The 20,227-nt window shown below is 46.8% G+C and overlaps 2 protein-coding genes across 2 annotated transcripts in view; one reads left to right on the forward strand and one right to left on the reverse strand.

Annotated features, from left to right (window-relative positions):
• LOC123239215 (zinc finger protein 180-like) overlaps positions 1–16,225 on the forward strand; it is a 35,756-nt gene extending 19,531 nt beyond the window's left edge. Inside the window, exons 2-5 of the mRNA XM_044666467.1 lie at positions 1,608–1,769; positions 11,404–11,475; positions 11,693–11,726; positions 16,117–16,225. Coding sequence (XP_044522402.1) covers positions 1,608–1,769; positions 11,404–11,475; positions 11,693–11,726; positions 16,117–16,225 — 377 coding nt within the window. The remainder of the gene's footprint in view (positions 1–1,607; positions 1,770–11,403; positions 11,476–11,692; positions 11,727–16,116) is intronic.
• LOC123242871 (zinc finger protein 883-like) lies at positions 14,707–19,824 on the reverse strand. The gene is made up of 2 exons (XM_044670981.1): positions 18,998–19,824; positions 14,707–18,274 (listed from the first exon to the last, which is right to left on the reverse strand). The coding sequence occupies exons 1-2, from the start codon at positions 19,186–19,188 to the stop codon at positions 17,059–17,061; spliced, it is 1,407 nt and encodes a 468-aa protein (XP_044526916.1). The 5' UTR covers positions 19,189–19,824; the 3' UTR covers positions 14,707–17,058.
• Positions 19,825–20,227: the final 403 nt, after the last annotated feature.

Genomic DNA, 20,227 nt, shown 5'->3' on the forward strand with positions numbered 1-20,227 from the left:
AGACTTTCTTCTATTTTTTTCATTCTGTTATAGGATCATTACCTTCTATTTGCTGAATTCTGATTTTTAGAAAGCTATGTTCTTCCTTTTCCATTTGGCCAATCCTATTCTTTAAAAAGAGTTGTTTTACTCAGTGGGGTTTTTATTGTCTCCATTTCCATTTGCTCTATTCTATTTGTTAGGGAATTGTTTTCTTCCATATGTTTTTGTGCCTCCATTCCTTTTAGCCTATTATAGTTTGATTTCTTCAGTAAAATTTCTCCCACTGCTGAGTTTTTCTGTCAGTTCTCTTAGTTGATTTCTTTAATTTCAAGTTTTTCCAGGGGTTCTCTTGGGGCCTAACATCCTTTCATACTTCCCTTTGAGGGTTCACATTTCCTTTTTGCTATCGTGGTCCTCTTCTGAGTCTGCATTTTGATCTTCTTTGTCGCTAACTTTCTAAGGTTAGGCTTTTTCTTTTGACTTTTGCTCATCTTTCTATGGCTCCCATACATCACCTCCTTACCTTGTCTGTACATGGAAGTTCTTCTCTGCTCCTAGGGTAGCTTGGAATCTGCTCTGGTACTTAGGGTGGGACTAGCTGCCTTTGGGTCCCACCGTATGCACTGCAATGAGATCGCCTGGTTAGGGAGGCTTGCAGCTGTTTTGTCCAGCTGAATTACACTCGCCCTGGTGTCTTATGTGCTGAGCTGGCCCCTGTGATGTCTCACAAGCTGGGCTACTCTCCCTTCTCACACATGAGACCAGTCCCTCCTGATTGCCTTTGTTTTGAGACTTTTTCTTTTTTTTTTATGGAGGGTGTGGGTGAGCTTGAAGCAGTTCTTACTCTGCCATCTTAGTTCCTGGAAGAAGAAATCTGGAGATTTTTCTTTAAAATGATGACAAGGCAGGCAGCTGGGTGGCTCAGTGGATTGAGAGCCAGGAGGTCCTAGCTTCAAATCTGGCCTCAGAAACTTCTAGCAGTGTGACCGTAGGCAAGTCACTAAACCCCCATTGCCTAGCCCTTACAAGTCCTCTGCCTTGGAACCACTAAGATGGAGGATAAGAGTTTTTTAAAATAAAATGATTTTAAAATAAAATAAAATAAAATGAGGGCAGAGACTGTCTCTTCTTCTTTTTGTATTTATATGCCCAGTACTTAGCATAGTGCCTGGCACATAGTAGGTATTTAACAAAAGTTTATTGACTTTTTACATGACCATGTTTATAGCTGTGTTTATGAACATTAAAGAAACAACGTGTAGGCAGGGAGTGAGAAAGAGGGGCATGACAGAGGGGGCGATCTGCCGGAGAAGAGACTCTGGGATGGGATCACTTTGCTCTGGCAAGAAGGGTTCCCTAAATATGCGAGAAATGGGTGAGGGAGAGAGTGACAGCAGGCTTCTAGGAGATGGTAACTGAGGAAGAGCAAAACAGGGGACTCGAGGGATGGGCACCATTTTTTTTTCAGCGAATCCTGAGGCAATGATTTCAGCTGAGATGGGGAGCTACTGAAGGAGTAGAGAGGGAGTGTGAGAGGATTATCTTGCAACAGTGAGGGTGACAGTTGAGATGACGTAACAAATTTGCAGCAGGTCTAGTCAGCCGGATTTTGTGATTTTCTCCAGCCTTGTTCAGCAGTACCTCCTGTGAAGAGGAGCAAAGGCAAGTCCAACATTCTAACTCCTGTGCCAACTGGCTGCCTCCAGATGTAGACCTGGAAGACATAGACTGGAGAACAAGGATGAGCACAAAACGGCAAGCCAGTCAATTAGAAGCTAAGGAGATTGGTGAGTGGATGGATGGATGGAGCAAATTGGCAAAATTAAATTCAGTAAACATTTATTAACCACCTACTGCATGCCAGACACTGCACTAAGCACATGGGAAAGTCAATAGAAAATGGATGGCCTTCAAGGCTCAATGTACAATCTGACCAACAGATCAAGGGTCCATCTGCTTGTCCAGAACCAGCCCAATTAAGTACAGGAAGGCTAATCACCAGTAGGTAGTAGGCAGAATTGGTGGTGAATTCTTTGGCCAGGGCAAGGCACAAAGCAAAGAACAAGGCAAAATGGACATTGATTCTGTGATTGAGAAGGTTTCCTCCTGCTTGTGTTGTGGCAAAAAAACCAAAAGGGCAGGAGGTACAACATCTAGACAGTCTCTTAACTCTTAACAGTCTTGAATCTGTCATTCCTCTGAATGTAAAGTCCTCCTTTGTAGAGGAACTGAATCAGAGCAATGAATGAATAAAAGAAACCAGAAGGGATCTGCAGCAGAATAGAAAAATGGTTCATAGGTTCTCCTTGAAAATGCAAAGGAAGAAATAGGCAGTTATGCTTTTGTTGCCTATCCAAAGAGGACCAAAAAAATCACTCTGTGAGAAACGTCATCTACTGCATGAGGACTGCAGGACTAAAGATACATAATCGAAGACGTAAGCCCCCACAGCCATAGTTCAAGAAAGCAAATCTGAGGAGAACGGGTCAGTCAGCCCCACAAGTGGCCACCCAAAGAATAAAGAGAAAAGTTGTGGGTAGCCAATAAGAGAAGAGATAAAAATCTGAGACTCCTCTTTTGACCCCTTTTGTGATCCTTGTGATTTCTTGTTGAAAAGTATTGTGGCCTTATTGAAAAGCTTTAAGCTCTCAGCAAACCAGAAGTCAAGAGGTTAACATTCTTCCCCCCGTTGGTCAGAAATGCAGCCAAGGCCAAAGCCTCGGGTTAGCAGGGCATTTCGCCCCTGAGAAAAGTATTCTCAGACTTAGCTTGCTGATAATCACGCAGCTGAAGGTCCAGCCTGGTTCTTATCTTCACCTTGAAGTTTCTGAGGTTTCTGTGTGTTGTCTAAACTAATTGCAATGTCTACGGAGCTAAAAAAAAAAACTCTCTCTGTGCTTGTGGGTGAAAGGGAGTTTGAATTTTTATATATAATAAACTTGCAACTCAATGGCACTTTGGAGAAGCAACTGTGAGCTAACAGTGAAGATTGCCTCCCCTGTCCCGTTATTTTCTTATCAACTAAGCTGTCCTTATCAGAGATGATAAATAGATCTGGACAAAAAGTCAGCCTAGGTAAAGCAGCAGGGCACCCTGAGGGGAAGACAAGGCAGGATGTGCCAGGTGAGTCAGACCATCACTGCCCTTGACCACTATCTCTCCTCAGCCTCTGACAGACACAGCCCAGAATCCTGAACCCACAAGCCTTCCAATCACCAGACTCAAGAGCCATCACTGTGGATCTCCAAAACTGCCTCACCAACTGCCACTAGCAGAGGAGTACAGGAGCCCTGGGAATGGAAACAGATCCCAGACCAACAGTCCTGGTTCCAGCCCAGCTCTTGGCCATCTTCCTGGGAAGCAGCCCCTGTGGACATAGCCTGGGGACAGCTGCAGCCACAGCTACTTTAGACCTGAGGAGAGTCCTCCTCACCAAGGGCCTTAGGAGGATTGCCAAATGGCTCAACATGAGAACCTTTGATTTCATCAGTAGAAATCCCATTAAAGAGGAATGCCCATCTGCTTGGCTGCTACTCCCTCCCCATAAAACTCTTCTGACATAAAGCTGAAACCTTCAGAGTATGAGCTCCACAACAGCACGGTCTGCCCATAGTTCTATTTGGCCCCGGACCTCTCACACGTCTGCCACACAAGGTACAAAGAACCGGCTGGAGGGATTCTTGGTGCTGCCAGCACCTGATGCAAAGACCAACAAAACTGGTTAACCACGCCATTTTGCTCAATGAAATCTGTCACCACAGCAGGTCCTGGTGACATTTAAGTAGGTTTGTAGAGTAAATGGGACAAAAACAGATTGTGAGGTAGTGAGGAGAGGGTAGGTGGTGAGGAACTGGAGGGAATGGGAGTAACATTTTCAGAAGTCTAGCAGTGAAGGTTGGAAGGAGACAGGGTGGCAATGGGCAGGCTCTAGGGCTAGAAGGGAGTCTGTTACCCCCTGAGAAGGGGCCAGTGGAGAGACACTGTAAATTGGCTGCACAAATCTGGAAAATAAATTCAACTGCTCAAATTAGAGTGACTAAAGACCTTTGACTCAGTGGCGCCACCTCTAGACAAACACCTTCCCTACCCACAGGATGTCCAAGACCAACTGGATGACAGGAAAGAAAAATCAGGAAATGTGGTGCACTGGGAACTGCTCCATAAACAACCAACAAGGACTCCAGAGAATACACAGGAAAGGGAGCTACATGGGATAGAGAAATGGGATCAGCCAGCACAACAATAGGAAGATGGATCATAAAGGCAGAACGAGGCACATACTCTCAGGCTACTTCAATGGCCCACTCTGCCTCCAATTCCCTTCTTTTTTGGAAAGAAAGGGAATATCTGGAAGAAGAAGAGTCTTAGGAAGTAACGGGTGAGGGAATGAAGTCTATACTCAGGCCCTAGAGCAGGGAGGTTTGGGGGTGGGGGGGGAAGAATGGGCCTGAGGAAGCAGGGAGTAGGGATAATGCAGGAGCAGGCCACTCCAACCCCCATATCACGATGTTTACATGGAATTCAGTCAAGGAGGGGAGGAACATTGGGGTTAGGTCTGAATGGCTGCCACAGGAAAGCAGTCAGAGACCTGCTTGATCCACGGCACTTTTTTCTCATGTGAATTCCCTAATCCACAGCACAAGGCGTGATCTCTCTGCAATCTGGCTCATGCACATTCCACTTCTCAGGCACAAACTTCCTAAGACTTCTCTCCAGTCTGGATTGTTTGACCTGGCACCAGTTCGTTCCTCAGATGGAAGGTGTGTAGGTGGAAATCTGATCCACCTGAGCTGCATCCTTTTAAGTTATGTGCTCATGTTACCTGGATATGTTTGAGAGATAAATTTGGCTGAAACCCAATCAGCGGGGCTCTGTTTGGACTTTGCTTTAGTAAAGTGTGCCAGGTGAGGGTCTCTGGCTCTGTGCTCTGCTCACGTGGCTGAAGGAATCCCTTTCTCTCTCGTTTTTGTCATTAAATACTTTAACTTAAAATATCAGGAATATTCATTCAATTTTATTCTCACAAAGGTCTTTCCACATTTGTTACATTCACCTTCGGGAGTTTGCCCTCCAGTGTGAAGCCTGTGATGGGAAGCAAGGGAAGAGCTCCTGTGGAAGGTCTTCCAACATTTATTACATTCACAGTTTCTCCCTGGCATGAATCCTCTGATGTTAAGCAAAGTGGGAGCTGAGGCGAAAGACCTTCCCACAGTCCTTACATTGATACAGCCTCCCCCACTGGTGTGAATCCTCTGATGGGGAGGAAATTCCAACCTGTGAGAGAAGGTCTTCCCACAGCCCTTACATTCATAGTGTTTCTCTCCAGTGTGAATCCTCTGATGAAAAATTAATTCAGTTCTTCAGCCAAAGGCTTTCCAACAGTCAATACATTTATATGGTTTCTCTCCAGTATGAATCCTGTAATGGGAAGTAAGGGACAAGCTGTGGGTAAAGGCCTTCCCACAGTCCTTATATTCAAAGGGTCTCTCCCCAGTATGAATCTTCTGATGACAAATTAATTGTGTCCTCTGACCAAAGGCCTTCTCACATTCGCTACATTTTTAAGGTTTCCCCCAATATGAATCCAATAATGAGAAGTAAGTTCTGACCTGTGGAAGAAAGACTTCTCCCACACACTATTCATAAGGTTTTTCTCCAGGATGAATCCTCTGATGACAAATGAGTGATGTTCTCCAACTGAAGGCCTTCCCACACTCTTCACATTCAAATGGTTTCTCTCCAATATGAACCCTGTAGTGGGAAATAAGGGAAGGATTTCAGGTGAAGACCTTTCCACATTCTCTACATTCATAATGTTTCTCTCCAGTCTGAATTATCTGGTGGTGGGTGAGCTCTGCCCTGAGGTGAAAGTCCTTCCCACAGTCATTATTACACTTATAGGGTTTCTCTTGTGATATACAGAAATGGGCAGCCATTTTCTGTAGGTACAAAATAGCAGTTGCCACTTTGGAACTCAGAACCTGGCAAAGCAGCCCTGGGCATGTGCCAAGGTGACAATTAAAGACAGGGTATAAATTCAGGTCCACAAACCCCTGAGGGTTCATTCTCTCTTCTCCTTGGGTTAGGGAGGAGGTGACAGACTGGGCCCTGGGAGGTAGGAAATTTGATTAGGCAGGCAGATAGGGTCAACCTTCATTGCTAGCCATATCAAACACCTTTATTGGCTTAGCCAATAAGCTTTATATCTAAGCAAGATTAAACAGCTAACTTCAAAAATACAACAGCATCTGACCCAGGGGCTTGTTAGCCCTGGGGTCAGCAACAAACAGCAACAGAATTGGGAAGAGACACCCAAGGTCTTTCCGTACTCTGCGCCTTAGGGAAGAACTTGAGTTTAAATATTTATTTAATCTTTAATACTTAGGCAAGATCATTCAGGGTTTCCATCATCCACTCTCCTTCTCCCATTTACCTACCCTCAGTTTATCAAATAAACTCAGTTTGAAGCCAGTGGTAACCCTTCATTATAACCAAAGGTTTCAAGAACCAACATTCTACTTCCTGGTTACTTCTACCTAACTGACTGGCAAGACTGGTTTCTAAGGCTTGTGGTTAGCAAAATAATTTTCAGTCTTAAAGGAGGCTTACCCCAGCTGGTGTGTGGAACAAATCTTATTCTCACATCTAGCTGTGCATAGGGCTTCTCCTTGAGCTAACCTCACTACCATCCTTAGTCCTCTGCTGCTCATAACACTCTCCAGCGTGAAGCCTGTGATAGGAAAGAGGGAGGAGTTCCGGTTGAAGGCCTTCCCACACTCATTATATTCATAAGGCTTCTCTCTGGTGTGGATCCTGAGATGGGGAATAACGGAGGAGCTCCCGGTGAAGGCCTTCCCACACTCCTTATACTGATATGGTTTCTCCCCTGGGTGAATACTCTGATGCCAATTAAGCCCATGTCTTCTGGAGGAAAGTCTTCCCACACTCCTTACATTCATAAGACTTCTCCCCAGTATGGGCTCTATGATGAGCACTGAGCTGGGACCTATGGTAGAAGGCCCTCCCACATTCTTTGCATTCATAGGGTTTCTCCCCAGTATGAATTCTATAATGGCAGGTCAGGAATGAACTGCACTTGAAAGTCTTTGCACATTCACTACACTGATAATGCTTCTCTCCCAGAAGATGTCTGATGGGAAGCAAAGGATGACTTATGGTTGAGGCCTATCTTACATTCATTAGACTTGAAAAAGATGTTCTATGAGCAGATTCTATTGCATGTATTTAGCTCTGAATACAATCCAAAGTTCCTTTGGTGAGCCTCAAAATTACAGAAACTCTCCTCGATAGGTACTCTCTAATATGGGAAGAGGCTGGATCCCAGACTGAAGCTTCTGCTGTCACCCCAGTGATGGGGATGGCCTCTTACTTGATGGGAAGTTTTCTGCTGGCTGACAATGGCTGGCTGGACATCCTCCTCCTCCTCCTTTGTCAACTGCATCTCTAGGCCAACATCACTGCCATTCCAGGTTTCTCTTACAAAGAGAATACAAGCATCATTCCTCTTGACTCTCTCTTGGGATGATTGTTCTGTAGAAATGCCCAGTATGGAAGCAGATTCCTTGGCTCCAGGTCTAGTCTCCCAATCTGAGAGTAAAAATGGAAATCTCCTCAGTACTCACTGAGGAGTCCTCTCATCTATTTCCTTCCATCAAGAAAAATGTGGATAGAATGCCAGGCCTGGAGTTAGAAAGACCTCAGTTCAAACCTGGCCTCAGACACTTCCTAGCTGTGTGAACCTGGGCAAGTCACTTAACTCTCATTGCCTAGCTCTTACCAGTCTTCTTCCTTGGAACTGATACTTAGTATGGCTTCTCAGACGGAAGGGTTAGGGTTTCAAAAAAGAAAAGAAAAATGAGTCACTCTCTAAAGAGAACAAATATCATGTTGGCATAGCTCTTCACGGTTTCTAAAATGATGAGTTTGAAAACATTTTAGAAACCATGAAGAGCTATGCCAACAGTATTGATTCTAAGACAGAAGGTAAGGGTTTAAAAAATAAATCTCGCATATTAAATGGGTACTCTCTACTAACACTGAGTGACTCTATCCTGTCACACACATTGTATTTTACTGTTTGTTTGTTTTTTATTTTGATTTTGCTTTCATTTTTATTCTTATCTCTGTGGGCCCAGGAAGTTTAGAAATTCATCTCATCTAAGATATTCTGTTAAAAAACTGTTCCCTTTAGTGAGTACATTTTGGTTATTAGCTATAAGCCCTATTACATTCTCTTCATTTGTACCCTCATCCCATGACTAGACTAGAGATGATGCCAACATAAAAGTCCATAGTCAAGTGGGACAAAGTCTCTCCCAAGGCAAAGCCATTGGTCCTTATGGAGGCTGGGTCTGTCTCCAGATCCATTGGAGGTCTGTTTTTTCATGGGCAACAATTCCAGTCCATAAGAATGAGCCATTACCACAACTTGCACCACAGAGAGGTCACATGACCCAAAAAGCCTTTTGCTCCCTTTGCTTTTGTTATGTGTCCATAGATGATGATAGCTGTAATGAGTGGGTCAGAGGCCTTAAGCTGGTAATAAGGCTAGACAGAGGAAGGTGCTAGTTGAAATGGAATGAACTGTACCCGGGCTGAGCTTGAAACTAGTTATAAATATATCAAGGATCCAACCCAGGTAACTGAGTGTCAAGTGAAACTCTCACTGCTAGACACAAGGCTCCTTTAAGATATCAGCTTTCAGCCCCTTCCCTGCTGAGGAAGCAGCTTCCTATTGGTGAATTGTAGGCTGACAGGAAGTGGGTGTTGAACTTCCTGCCCTTCAGCAATGGAATTTATTCCTGCTGAAACTGCTCAGAACCCTTCCTGTTGCCTGTCCCTGCTTGGCCTTAGATGGTAGGCAAATAACCACAGAATTCTCAAGTTAAAGGCTAAGGGGTTTACTGATAACAGAGTAATGGGAACAAGGCAGTGGAAAGAAGGTTAGGAAGTACTGAGAACTAAGGATGAAAGGTTTATCTGACTCAGGTTGCTAATAGGACTTGTCTGGATGGTCTTCTGCTGACCCAGGGCAAGGAGTCCTGGGTCAGAGTGATGTGGTCTCTGGATAATAAAGTTGATCTTTGACTAAAGGTTTGCCAGTAGTGCTGATAATATTGATAAGTTGTTCTGCAGGATTGGTTTAATCCTATCCTAGGTCTAAGCTACCTACATTCTGACTCCCTCCATCCAGGGCCCAAGGGGAAAGGGATAAGTGAGTGATCAGGGGAGAAGTCAGGGAAGAACAGAACCCAGCCCTGGGTCTCCAGGGATTTATATACCCTAGGCTCAACTGGCAGTTGGTGTTTGCCCTTTGGCTCATGCTACTGTCAACATTCCACCCAGGGCAATTGACAGGTTGCCCCAAGCCAACATGGCAAAGTTAATAATCCTATATTACATAGCTGGACTCCATCAAACTGGTTACGACCTGTATCGGTGCTCTTTGAGGAATTTAAGGAACTGAAAATCTCAGGTGATTTTAGTGGGTCTTCAGAAGTGGTTTTCAGATACCTAGGAACACCACTACCTCTGACAGATCATGTGTGAAGAGAGGTCAGGGTCTTTTAAGTAGTAGATGTATGGGTGACAAGGTGAAGTTCAACATCACTTTTCCATTCTCTACCTCTGTGTAAATGGAATTAGCTCATCCTCATTCATTGTTAGACTCTAGCCATCAGAAATAATGTCACCCCACCCAACTTAGTGGGGAGTGGAGATCAGTTACCCACACGTGACAATAAGTAACAAATCAAGAACAAGGGACTGCCCTTTGGGCAGTCCAAACAGTGTTGAGGCTGCCATTTGCCCACTTGAGAAGGTGGATGCAGGAAGTGACAAAAGCTGCTATCTTTTTAAATATGATGGTAACTTCCTATGGAGCAGTTGGCACTTTGAACCTGGTGTTGAAGGATCTCTGCTGAGACCTCAGGCGGCTTCCCTCTGAATTGTCACGTGAGTAAGTTAGGCTGACTTCCTTTCTCTTCCCTTGGCGTTTCTGGAGTCTATACCTTCAAGGAGGCCTCTCTCGCCTCTCTAATTGTAAAAGGCCTTGTGGCTAGTAGCCTCGTTTAATTAACTTCTGTGCTCCTTTGCTGGGGCCTCTAAATTCTCATCCGAGTCTCTCTCTCTCTATTTCCCTACCTTCAACCCTTTTAATTGTAAATAAACTTCCATAAAAGCCATCTTGACTTGGGTCTATTTTAAATTTGGAATCGAGCTAATCAGATTCCTGGCGACCATACCTTAAATATCTAGTTTCCCCTCTTACACCTCCACATTTATTTGTGCTAAGGTAAAGCTGAGAAACTCGAGGGATGGGACTCACAAATATCCATGTCTTTCATGACTGTTACGGTTTCATCCCAGCCAAAGATGGATTTCCCATGGGGCCTGGTGACCCCTGGACAGTTTTAAGTGTGCATCTTTTCAGCTTACTTGGCCCTTCCCCAAGGGTGGATTGATACTTGTGGTCTGGCTTCTGTCACTCCATCAGTATCAGTGTATGACCACTATATTGGCTGGGTAGACAAGTCAACAGCGAGGAATCCAGGTTCTTGCTGACATTCCAGACCCAAGAGGTTGAGTCCAAATTCAGGAGACTCTTCATCAGCAGTACACAGGTTTTTCTGCCAAATTTTGGAATTATGGCAGTGATAGGCTCTGTTAGAAATATCTCAGCTGAGGTTGAAAAATTGGCTCGAGACAGGTCAAGCCATCTCCGAAACAACTTGGGTCATCTCTTTCTTACAGGAGGAGATGGACTCCTTAGCTAAAACAGCTATACAAAACCATGGCTCTTGACATGCCCACAGATGCATCAGGAAAGGCATGTGCCATTATTAATCAATCCTGTTGTTCTTATATAAATAGATCTGGTGAAATTGTGACATTTGAACCATGAGCTTTAAAGGATTTAAAACGAAACTCAGCAAATCGCTGTAGAGACATGGTGGAACCTCTCATGGCTACAGGGAACTGGCTTGTTCACTACTATAACCAAATGGGCTTTTCTAATCTTGAGATTTTGTGGCTCTCTTTAGAATTTGTATTAGCTGTTGTACAACAGCTTATAAAGAGCTTTTACCAGGTGAACAAAATTATATACACTCGCACTGGAAATCACAACGAAGTTAGAGAGGAAACAGAGCTCATTCTTGGTGAGAAGACTTTGTGTTATGCCTCTGTTTGGCTGACCCATGTGAAATATGATTTTCTTTTGAATGTTTTCCTTCTTTCTTTCATCCTAATTTGAATTTGGTTTTTTCTTCTATTTTTTTAATGTAGCAGTACTGATATTTTGATTTTGAAGGGTAACTTTGCAATACCCAAAAATATGGGAAATTGTTGTTGGTTGTTAAGTATGATGGGACTTTAACTGATCTTCGTGTCTGATTGCAGAAGAAGGGACTGCTAATGAGCCAGTGCACAGAGTGAAGAAGCACGAGGAGACCAACGATCCCTGTGGGGTTGGTGAGGGTCCACGCCAAGGCAGAGGACTCACTCCAGGGATTTGGGGAGGCTGCTGTTTGGCAAACCTGGATGTTGGGCTTCCCTGTCTTCCAGTTTATGCATGTATCTCTTGTTTTGCTTTCCTTGTGGCTTCCTATCCCTGGGATAGAAGGAGAAATCAGAACAGGGAATCAGATTTCCCTTTAAGTCACACTTTTGTCCTTCTTTTCTTTTGTAGTATGGCAACATTTTGTAGGGCTGGCTGCCTGCTGGTAAGTGCAATATTGCTGCAACTGTCCTGCATGCATGGAGGATATAAGCTACCTCCACCAAGCCTTGCTGGTGAATCAAGGACCTGTTATGATTATAATTTATACTCACAATTTCATACATCTAGGATTTTGAGATATATATATATTTAATTTAATTTTTTTCCTCTCCTCTTGTTTGAGTTATCCATTCTATAGCTCAGTCATGCATCCTGGGGCGATTCTAGTATTGCTCTTTACCTCCTGAGGGGGGATTGTGTAACGATCCTAAAATCCAAAGTTTAAGATCTTTTAAAGTAATTTTAGGAAAAGAAAATCAACAATGTCCTGGACCAGGAAAGTGGATCTCCTGAAGATGCTGTAAGGATGCTTGCAGAAACCACACATGACATCAAGAGATCTGGAGGGAACCTTCAGACATAGAGTGGAACCTGAAGGGGCTGAACCCACCCTTTATCCTGATTATAACTCTTGTGCCTCTCGGTCCCTTTCTCTTTCTCCCTTTCCTTTTATTCCAAAGCTGCAGGCATTCCTCTAGGTAAGCAGTATTGGATATCTCTGGTGAGAGGGGTACAAGTTCCCTGTGTGGGACGATCCACTGGGGACCCCTGACATGTGGATCTCCCAAAGAAGGGAAACTGCCTTCACCCCTCTGGATGTCACAGCGGTGACATCATCCCCCGGTCATCCAGCCACAGTGGGTTAGGGTTAAGGAGGCCTGGCCGGGGCTCCACGCTACTGCTGCTGTGGGGAGTTGCTCAATCAGGGGAGCTTCTGGTTCCTTCCTCATCTCTCACCCTTCTCCAGCCAGATTCCCCACGTGGCATCCCAACAGTGCCAACAGTGTGGATGGTCCAAGCACCGAGGCAGAGAGGAGCCCCCTGGGGCCCCCACACTTTGGATGGAGAGGGCAGAGTGGCAGCTGGGACTGGGACAGAGGAGCCAGAAAGCAGGAGCCCCCCAGGGCCCCTACACTTTGGATGGAGAGGGCAGAGTGGCAGCTGGGACTGGGGCAGAGAGGCCAGAAAGCAGGAGCCCCCTGGGGGCCCATCGAGGATTGTGGGGACAGTAAGAGGTGGAGGAGCATGAAGGAGCCACTCTGGCTCCATGAAAGAAGGACCCAGACACGAGGGATGCCCCAGGATGGCGGCTCTCCGAGGGAGCTCCCGGACTCGCACCCACAGAAATATGACCATCTCAAACCTTTTATCTCCTTCATGTACTGTTAAGGTCGTTGAGGGACTTGATTATAAAGATGTCATTGCTAAGAAAAGTAAAGCAGGAAGCCCCAGATGGTAAGGAGGCTTTAAACCTTCCTTAGGTATAAACAGGAAATCATATATCCTGACTAAACTTCCTGTAGAATCCCCCAACCAATCACAGCTTGTTTCTTCAGGAAGACGGGCCTCCCGGCACCAAGTGATGTTTCAGTTAATGATAATCTAATCACTAATATCAGAAATAACTATGATAAATTAGTAACGCATCTGACTAATGATGTTACTGATGGTAGTAAAGCTCAACTTTAGGGAGTAAGGCTGGATCCTCCTCTGGCCCTTCAACTTGCCCAGAACTTCTCTGAGGCTGGCCTGCTGCCAGGCCACCAAACAAAAGGTCAGGCTTTTACTGGTGTAAACCAAAACAAAGGGATAGCTGGTAGAAGAGACGAGGGTTATTAGGGGTCCCTAAATGAAGTTTGATCCTAGTTATAAGTACTAAATCTAACAGCTTCAGAATATCAGTATCTGAGCTAACCAGGCGCGCCTGCCCAGGTAGGCCACTGGTCCATCTGGCCTGCTTTGGTGGACGCTGCTTGCCTGCCTGCAGACAAATTAGACGGTAGCTTGATTGTTTGATGCTCAGGGCAAGCCCTGAGCCAGATGAAATGTATTTTGTAGCTTCAGAGATTGTTGGGTTTGTCAGTCAGCCAAGATAGACAAATCTGCCTACCTAAGTGATCTAGTCCCACGTCCTCCTCCGTCCACCCAGGATTGCCGGCTCCAGAATGACACAAAGGGTCTAGTCTCTGCCTCTCTTATATAGGGCACAGCCCAACCAATGATTGATCTCGTGCCCCAGGCCAGTATCAGGACTCTCCCAAGATTCCAAGTGTCCAACTGCAAACTGCCCACAGGCAGGGCTTCTTGCAAATCCTTGCAAAACTTAACTTACAGTCCTGAATAATGGGTCACTCTGAAGAGAACCAAGGGGCTCCATGGATAGAGAGCCAGGCCTAAAGACGGGAGGTGAGTGGGCAAGGGGGTGAGCGGGCAAGGGGCCGAAGGAGTAAGGGGTGAGGGGATGAGGGGGCAAGGGGGTGAATGGGCGAGGGGCCGAGCTCCCAACAGCACAGGCCTTGCATGGTCTTAGGGCAGAGCGGGCTGGGAGGAAAAGCTTACAGGGAGCTGATGCCCCAAAGAGGTGAGAGGAAAGCAGTTGCAGGGAGCGGGGGAGGGGGGGCGCCTTTTAAAGGGAGGAACAGTCGGGCCCTTGCAGGTGGCTCTCCTGCAGCCAGGAAGCGGCCTCCCGGCTGAAACAGGGTTCGGGAAAAGGGGTCCCAAAGGCCGGGCCGGGCCTCCTCTGAACGCTGGGCCTACCTGGATGCCCGCAGCCAGCGGCCTTCTCTGCCAAGGCCGCCAAGCCAGCCCCGTGAGCCCAGAGCTCTCCCTCCAGCCTCCCGCTGCCCCCTGAGGAGGTTCTGGGGAGGTGACTGGATCGGGCCCTCCCTGCCCTCGTCCCCGCTTCTAACAGGGCCCACAGTGTTTGGGGCTGCCGTCCCAGGCACAGTGCGGGGACAGAGGGCAGGAACAGCAAGATCAAAGGGGCGGCTCTCCGGAGGAGGATCTAGCAAGGCAAGGCCGCCCCTGCCAGGTGCCAGCACAGTTGAGGGCCATCTGGAGGTGCCACTGACTCCCCATGGGGAGGCGGATGGGCTTAGATCCCAGAACCCACAGAGGCCTCCAGCCGGACTAATTTCCTTTTTTGACAGGTTTATTCAACTAGAGGTAACTGAGAGCACAGGATAAGGTGCTGGGCCTGGAGACCAGAATTCCTGAGTTCAAATCCAGCCTCAGACTCTCACAAATTCTGGGATCCTGGAGAAGCCACAACTGTTGGCCTCAGTTTCCTCATCTGTAAGCCAGGGCCAGGGTAGCCTTCTGAGGCGGTTGTAAGGATCAAGGGAGAGATGTGGAAAGTGTTTTGTAGGCTTTGAGTGTTAATAAATGCTGTTATGATTACATGATTACAGTAGCCGGGACAGCGAGAGGTCACAACGGCATAACGCAGAGCGGGCCGGGTTCAAGTTCCGCCTCTAACCTTCCTGGCTGTGCATGCTCCGGGGTGGCAGGGCCAAACGCCCATGGAAAGGGGCCCTGGGGACGTGGCTCAGAGGGCACCCAAGGGCCCCCTCTTCCGTGCACGGATCCCCCTTGTTGGCTGGTAGCCGCGGGGCTTCTTTGCAGGGCTCCGCGCAGAGGGCTCAAGAAGTGCCCTTCGGCCGGGTCCCCAGGAGGCCCGAGGATGGCTGAGCGGAAAGCGCTCCCCGTGGTTTGGTGCCGGCTCAGGCCTTGGAGAACACAGGAAGCAAAGTCATCCTCTTGGCAGGTGAAAGATTCATGTATGAATTTGGGAAGCTAATACAGGCCGAGGCCGAGCTCTGGACCTAGATAGGACCACATGGTATCGGTTCAAGGACGGGCGTGAAGGAGGGTATCTCGTGGGACCCTGGCCAGGCCCAGGTGGACGTCTGACCGTTTGTGGGCCGACAGTTTCTAGGAACTCGCCACTGTTCCCGTGGATCTTTCAGGGAGGGTTGGCCCCCCCTCGGGAAGATTCTCAGACCCACAATTGTTCAGTCCAACATCTTTGGCTTTAATCCCACACGCCCCACTCCTTGCCAAGTTAGCAGGCTTCCCGGCCAAAAGCCACTTTGGTCTGCGGCCCCCATAAAGGTCCTCACAAAGCCCTCTGGAGTCTCCCCCACGGAGAGGACGCTCTGCCCGGGACCCTCCCAGGTGGGACCCCCAGCCTTGGGAACCCAGGAGTTGGTGTCTCCCCAATCTGGTGATGTCTTCTTGGCTTCTATGCGCTCTTCTTGCCTTCGCTTTCGTGCTTCTTGGTTGTTATTTTACTGCTGCTGTAAGTCAAACATTTCGCTGCCCATTTTCTAATGCATAAATAATTCTTACTGAACACCGTGGAGCCAGAGTGTCATTGTGCAGGAGCGAATCCGGGCACGGCCTCTTAACGAGACACAGGCAGCACTAACACACTGGACGACGCAGTCAGCCTCCCAAAGGGATCCAAGACGATGACTTTCAGTGGGGACAGACGTCAAGACGGGCAGCTCTGGGTCTGAACACACGGCTTGTGTCCTCCCCTCTCCCATAAGCTCACAGGGTATGATTAATCATCGGGGAGCAGAGCTCATGCTGGGCACACGCTGGATCAATAGTGACGATGACAAGAACGACGATAGCTGGCATTTCTGTAGCATCTGAAGGGTTACAAAGCACTTCCTAGAAATCATCTGTTTTACTTTCACAGCAATCCTGGGAGGTAGATGCTATTGTTGTCCCCATTTTACTCTGAGGAAACTGAGGCAGGCAACTAAAGGTCACACGGCTAATGAGTGTCTGAGGCCAGAGGTGACCTCGGGTCTTCCTAGCCACCATATCCCTCCAAGGCTGGGACACAGCTAAGACACAGAACGTTTGCCCGCCAGGAAACAGGAATGTGAACAGACACTTTAGCTGGACCAAAGAATGTGAGAAGGGGAGTGCCGTACAGTAAGCCTGGAGAGGTAGGTGAGAGCCGTGTGGGAAGCTTCCACCGGATGGTGGGGAGGAGAGACGGGAGTGACGGTCTCTCCCTTTTGTTACAAAAACCACTTTGGCAGCTGGGTGGAAGATGGACTAGACGCAGAGAGAACGTTGAGGGGCCAATGGCAATAGTTCTGGATGAGGGCACACAAGGGGGTGGTGACTGGGTGAGGACAGAGAAGGAGACACACGGGAGAGGTGGAGAACAAAACCTGGCAACTCATTTTGCACATGTGGGACGAGGGCCTGTGAGGATTCGTGAATGACTCCCAGGACGGTGGTGCCCTCGGCGGAAATGGGACAGTTAAAAGGAATCATCTTAGAAGGTATAAACAATCAATTCTGCTTTGGACATGCTGAGTTTAAGATGCTGGTGAGACATCCAGATAGAAATGGGCTAAACAGAGAGGTGATATGGGTGCTGGAGCGGAGGAGACTAAGGTCAGAGATATAGATCTGGGAATCATAGAAATGATCATTTATGCCATAGATGCTGGCAAGGTCACTGAAAATCAATCTCTGCATTCATGGGAGGTCCCTTGAGTATGATTTCTCTGATGCTGAATAAGATCTCCATTGTGGCAGAAAGTCTTCCCGCATTCATTACACTCACACGGTTTCACTCCAGCATGGATTCTCTGATGACAAATCAGGTCAACATTTTGGCAGAAGGCTTTCCCACATTCATTACATTCATAAGGCTTTTCTCTAATGTGAATTCTCTGATGTCGAAGAAATCGTGCTCTCATATAGAAGACTTTCCCACACTGATTGCATCCATAAGGTTTTTCTCCAGAATGAATTTTCTGGTGTTTAGCATAGTCTGATACACGAAAGAAACATTTCCCACATTCATTACATTCATAAGGTTTCTCTCCAGTATGAATTCTCTGGTGACAAATTAGTTTTGTACTCAGAGAGAAGGCCTTCCCACACTCATTACATTTATAGCACTTCTTTCTGTTATGAACTATCTGATGTCGGGTAAGGTATTCTCTCAGACGGAAGGCCTTCCCACATTTATTACATGCATGAGGTTTCTCTCCTGCATGAATTCTTTGAGTATAGTCTGGCCTCTGCCTCTGGGGGTAGCCTTTCTCACATTCATCGCTTTCGCAGGGTTTTCCTCCTGTGAGTACCCTCTGATGTGGAGTAAGTTCTCTCCCCAGGAGGAAGGCTTTCCCATATTTACTACATTCAGAAGGCTTCTCTCCAGTATGGCTCCTCTGATGTTGAATAAGCTCTCCCATCCAGAAGAAGGCCTTCCTACATTCATTACACTTATAAGGTTTCTCTCCGGTATGATTTCTCTGATGTCGAATAAGCTCTCCCATCCAGAAGAAGGCTTTCCTACATTCATTACACTTATAAGGCTTCTCGCCAGTGTGATTTCTCTGATGTCGAATAAGCTCGCCCATCCAGCGGAAAGTCTTCCCACATTCATTACATTCGTAAGGCGTCTCACCAGTATGGCTCCTCTGATGATGAATAAGCTCTCCCATCCAGAAGAAGGCCTTCCTACATTCATGACATTTATAAGGTTTCTCTCCGGTGTGACTTCTCTGATGTCGAATGAGTTCACCCAACCAGAGGAAAGTCTTCCCACATTTATGACATTCGTAAGGCTTCTCCCCCATGTGATTCTTCTGATGTCGAATAAGCTCGCCCATCCAGTAGAAGGTCTTCCCACATTCATTACATTCGTAAGCTTTCTGCCCAGGATGAATCCTGGGAAGGGAAAGGAAGGATGAACTAGGCTTAAAAGGCTTTATCATATATCTAGTTCATAGATGCCTGCTGATTGACTTTCAATGTGTTGTATGCTCTAAAGGAAAGCCTACCCATTACACAGTTTCTCTCCAGTAGGAATAGTCTTGGTTGGAGGGGCGGAAAGGTTGGTTTAACCCTAACTTTCTGTTTTAGAATTGATGCAAGGATCAGTTCCAAGACAGAAGAGTGTTAAGGGCTGGGCAAGTGGGGTTATAAGTGACTTGCCCAGGGTCAAATAGCTAGAGTGTGTCTGAGGCCAGGGTCTCTATCCACCACCAAACCACTGGACTGCCTCGATCTTCTCATTTTTTATCGATGGGCTAGGGCTGACGAGGTTCTCACATTGCATTCATGTGTTTTCTCTTGAAGATGCATGTGATTCGATAGACCCCATTTCCCAGATTTGGGATACTTAGATAATATCTCTGTTCAGAATGGAAATTTATGGCAACTGCATTTATGGAGTCTGCTCGCCACATATCCCCACTGGTGGGGAAAGTCTTGGCCCGAGCCTGAACATTCTGTCGCATTTACTATATCTCTACCCTCTCACGTGACTGAGTTTTCTCTGGGTCATCTAAGCTCGCTAAAACTGTTTCTCCCAAATGCCCGGGACGCCTCTGCTCTCCCTTAGCACAACATGCTCAGGCCTGTTTCAAGTTGAATATCCAGAAATCATACCTTGGGAGTTGCTTGAGGAAGGTTTCCATGGAAACACCCAGCTCTGGAGCCGTCTCCTTTGTTTCTGGCCTACTCTCCCAATCTGAAAGAAAAAATGTAAATCTCTCCTGCCCCACCTGCTGTCTACTCAACACTTCTCTATAGAAAAAAATAATTCTTGTCCAACTTGCAAGGCTAGACCAAATAACCATATGACCATCTTTTATTTATTTTATAATCATTTATAATCTGACCAACCCAGTCACCCTGATCTTCACAAGAAGGTTGTAAAGAGGGGAAATCAGTGACTATATTATAGACTAAATGAGGAAATGGAAGGTCAGAGAAACTTAGCAACTGGCATAAAGTCGCCAAATTATAAGCATTTACTAAGCCCCTACTATGTGGCAGGCAAAAGCCAAGGAAAGGTAAAAACCAGCCCCTGCTCTTGAGGAATTCTGCCTAGCAGGGAGACATCAGGCGACGCCATGAATCAACATGCTCAAGCTGGGATGAACTGGAGAGAATGCCCTTTGGGCAGGCACTAGCATCAAGGGGCCCAGGGCAGGCAGAAGCAGTGTTTGAGTGGAGTTCTGAAGGAAGCTGGAAAGTCGGGAAGTGGAGGGGAGGTGGGAGAGAGTTCTAGGATGGGAAACAAAAAGCCAGTGAAAACGGCTTTTTGGGAGATGGAAAGTCTTGGGGGAGCAACAAGCAGGAGCCCAGTGTCACTGGATTACAGGGTCTGGGGGAGACATTTAATGGGCATAGAGTGGCTAGAGTATCCAGCCTCGAATTAGGAAGATGAATTCAAATCTGGCCTCTGCCAGCTGGGTGACCCTGGGCAAGTTACTTCACCCTCTCTGCCTCAGCTTCCTCATCTGTAAAAGGAGCTGGAGGAAAAGGCAAAGCCCTCGAGGATCTTTGCCAAGAAGGATCTTTTGCCCAAATGGGGCCATGAAGAATCAGAAACAACTGAACAACAACAAACCATAAATTTCGTTTTGGGTGTGTTGAGTTGAAGATGACTGAGACACCCTCAGTCTAAACTCCAACATGATGTTGGAAATGTGAAAGTGGTGGTCAGCACTGTAGTTAGGGCTGGACATACAAATCTGGGAATCATCAACATGAGACAACAAGTGAAACCACAGGAGCTGATGAGGTCACCAAGGCACCAAGGGAAATGGAGAAGAAGGCAGCCCTGAACAGAGCCTTGGGGAACTTCCACAATTAACAGGCAAGACCTGTATA

Source organism: Gracilinanus agilis, chromosome 3 (genome assembly GCF_016433145.1).
Source record: "Gracilinanus agilis isolate LMUSP501 chromosome 3, AgileGrace, whole genome shotgun sequence".
Taxonomy (NCBI): Eukaryota; Metazoa; Chordata; class Mammalia; order Didelphimorphia; family Didelphidae; genus Gracilinanus; species Gracilinanus agilis.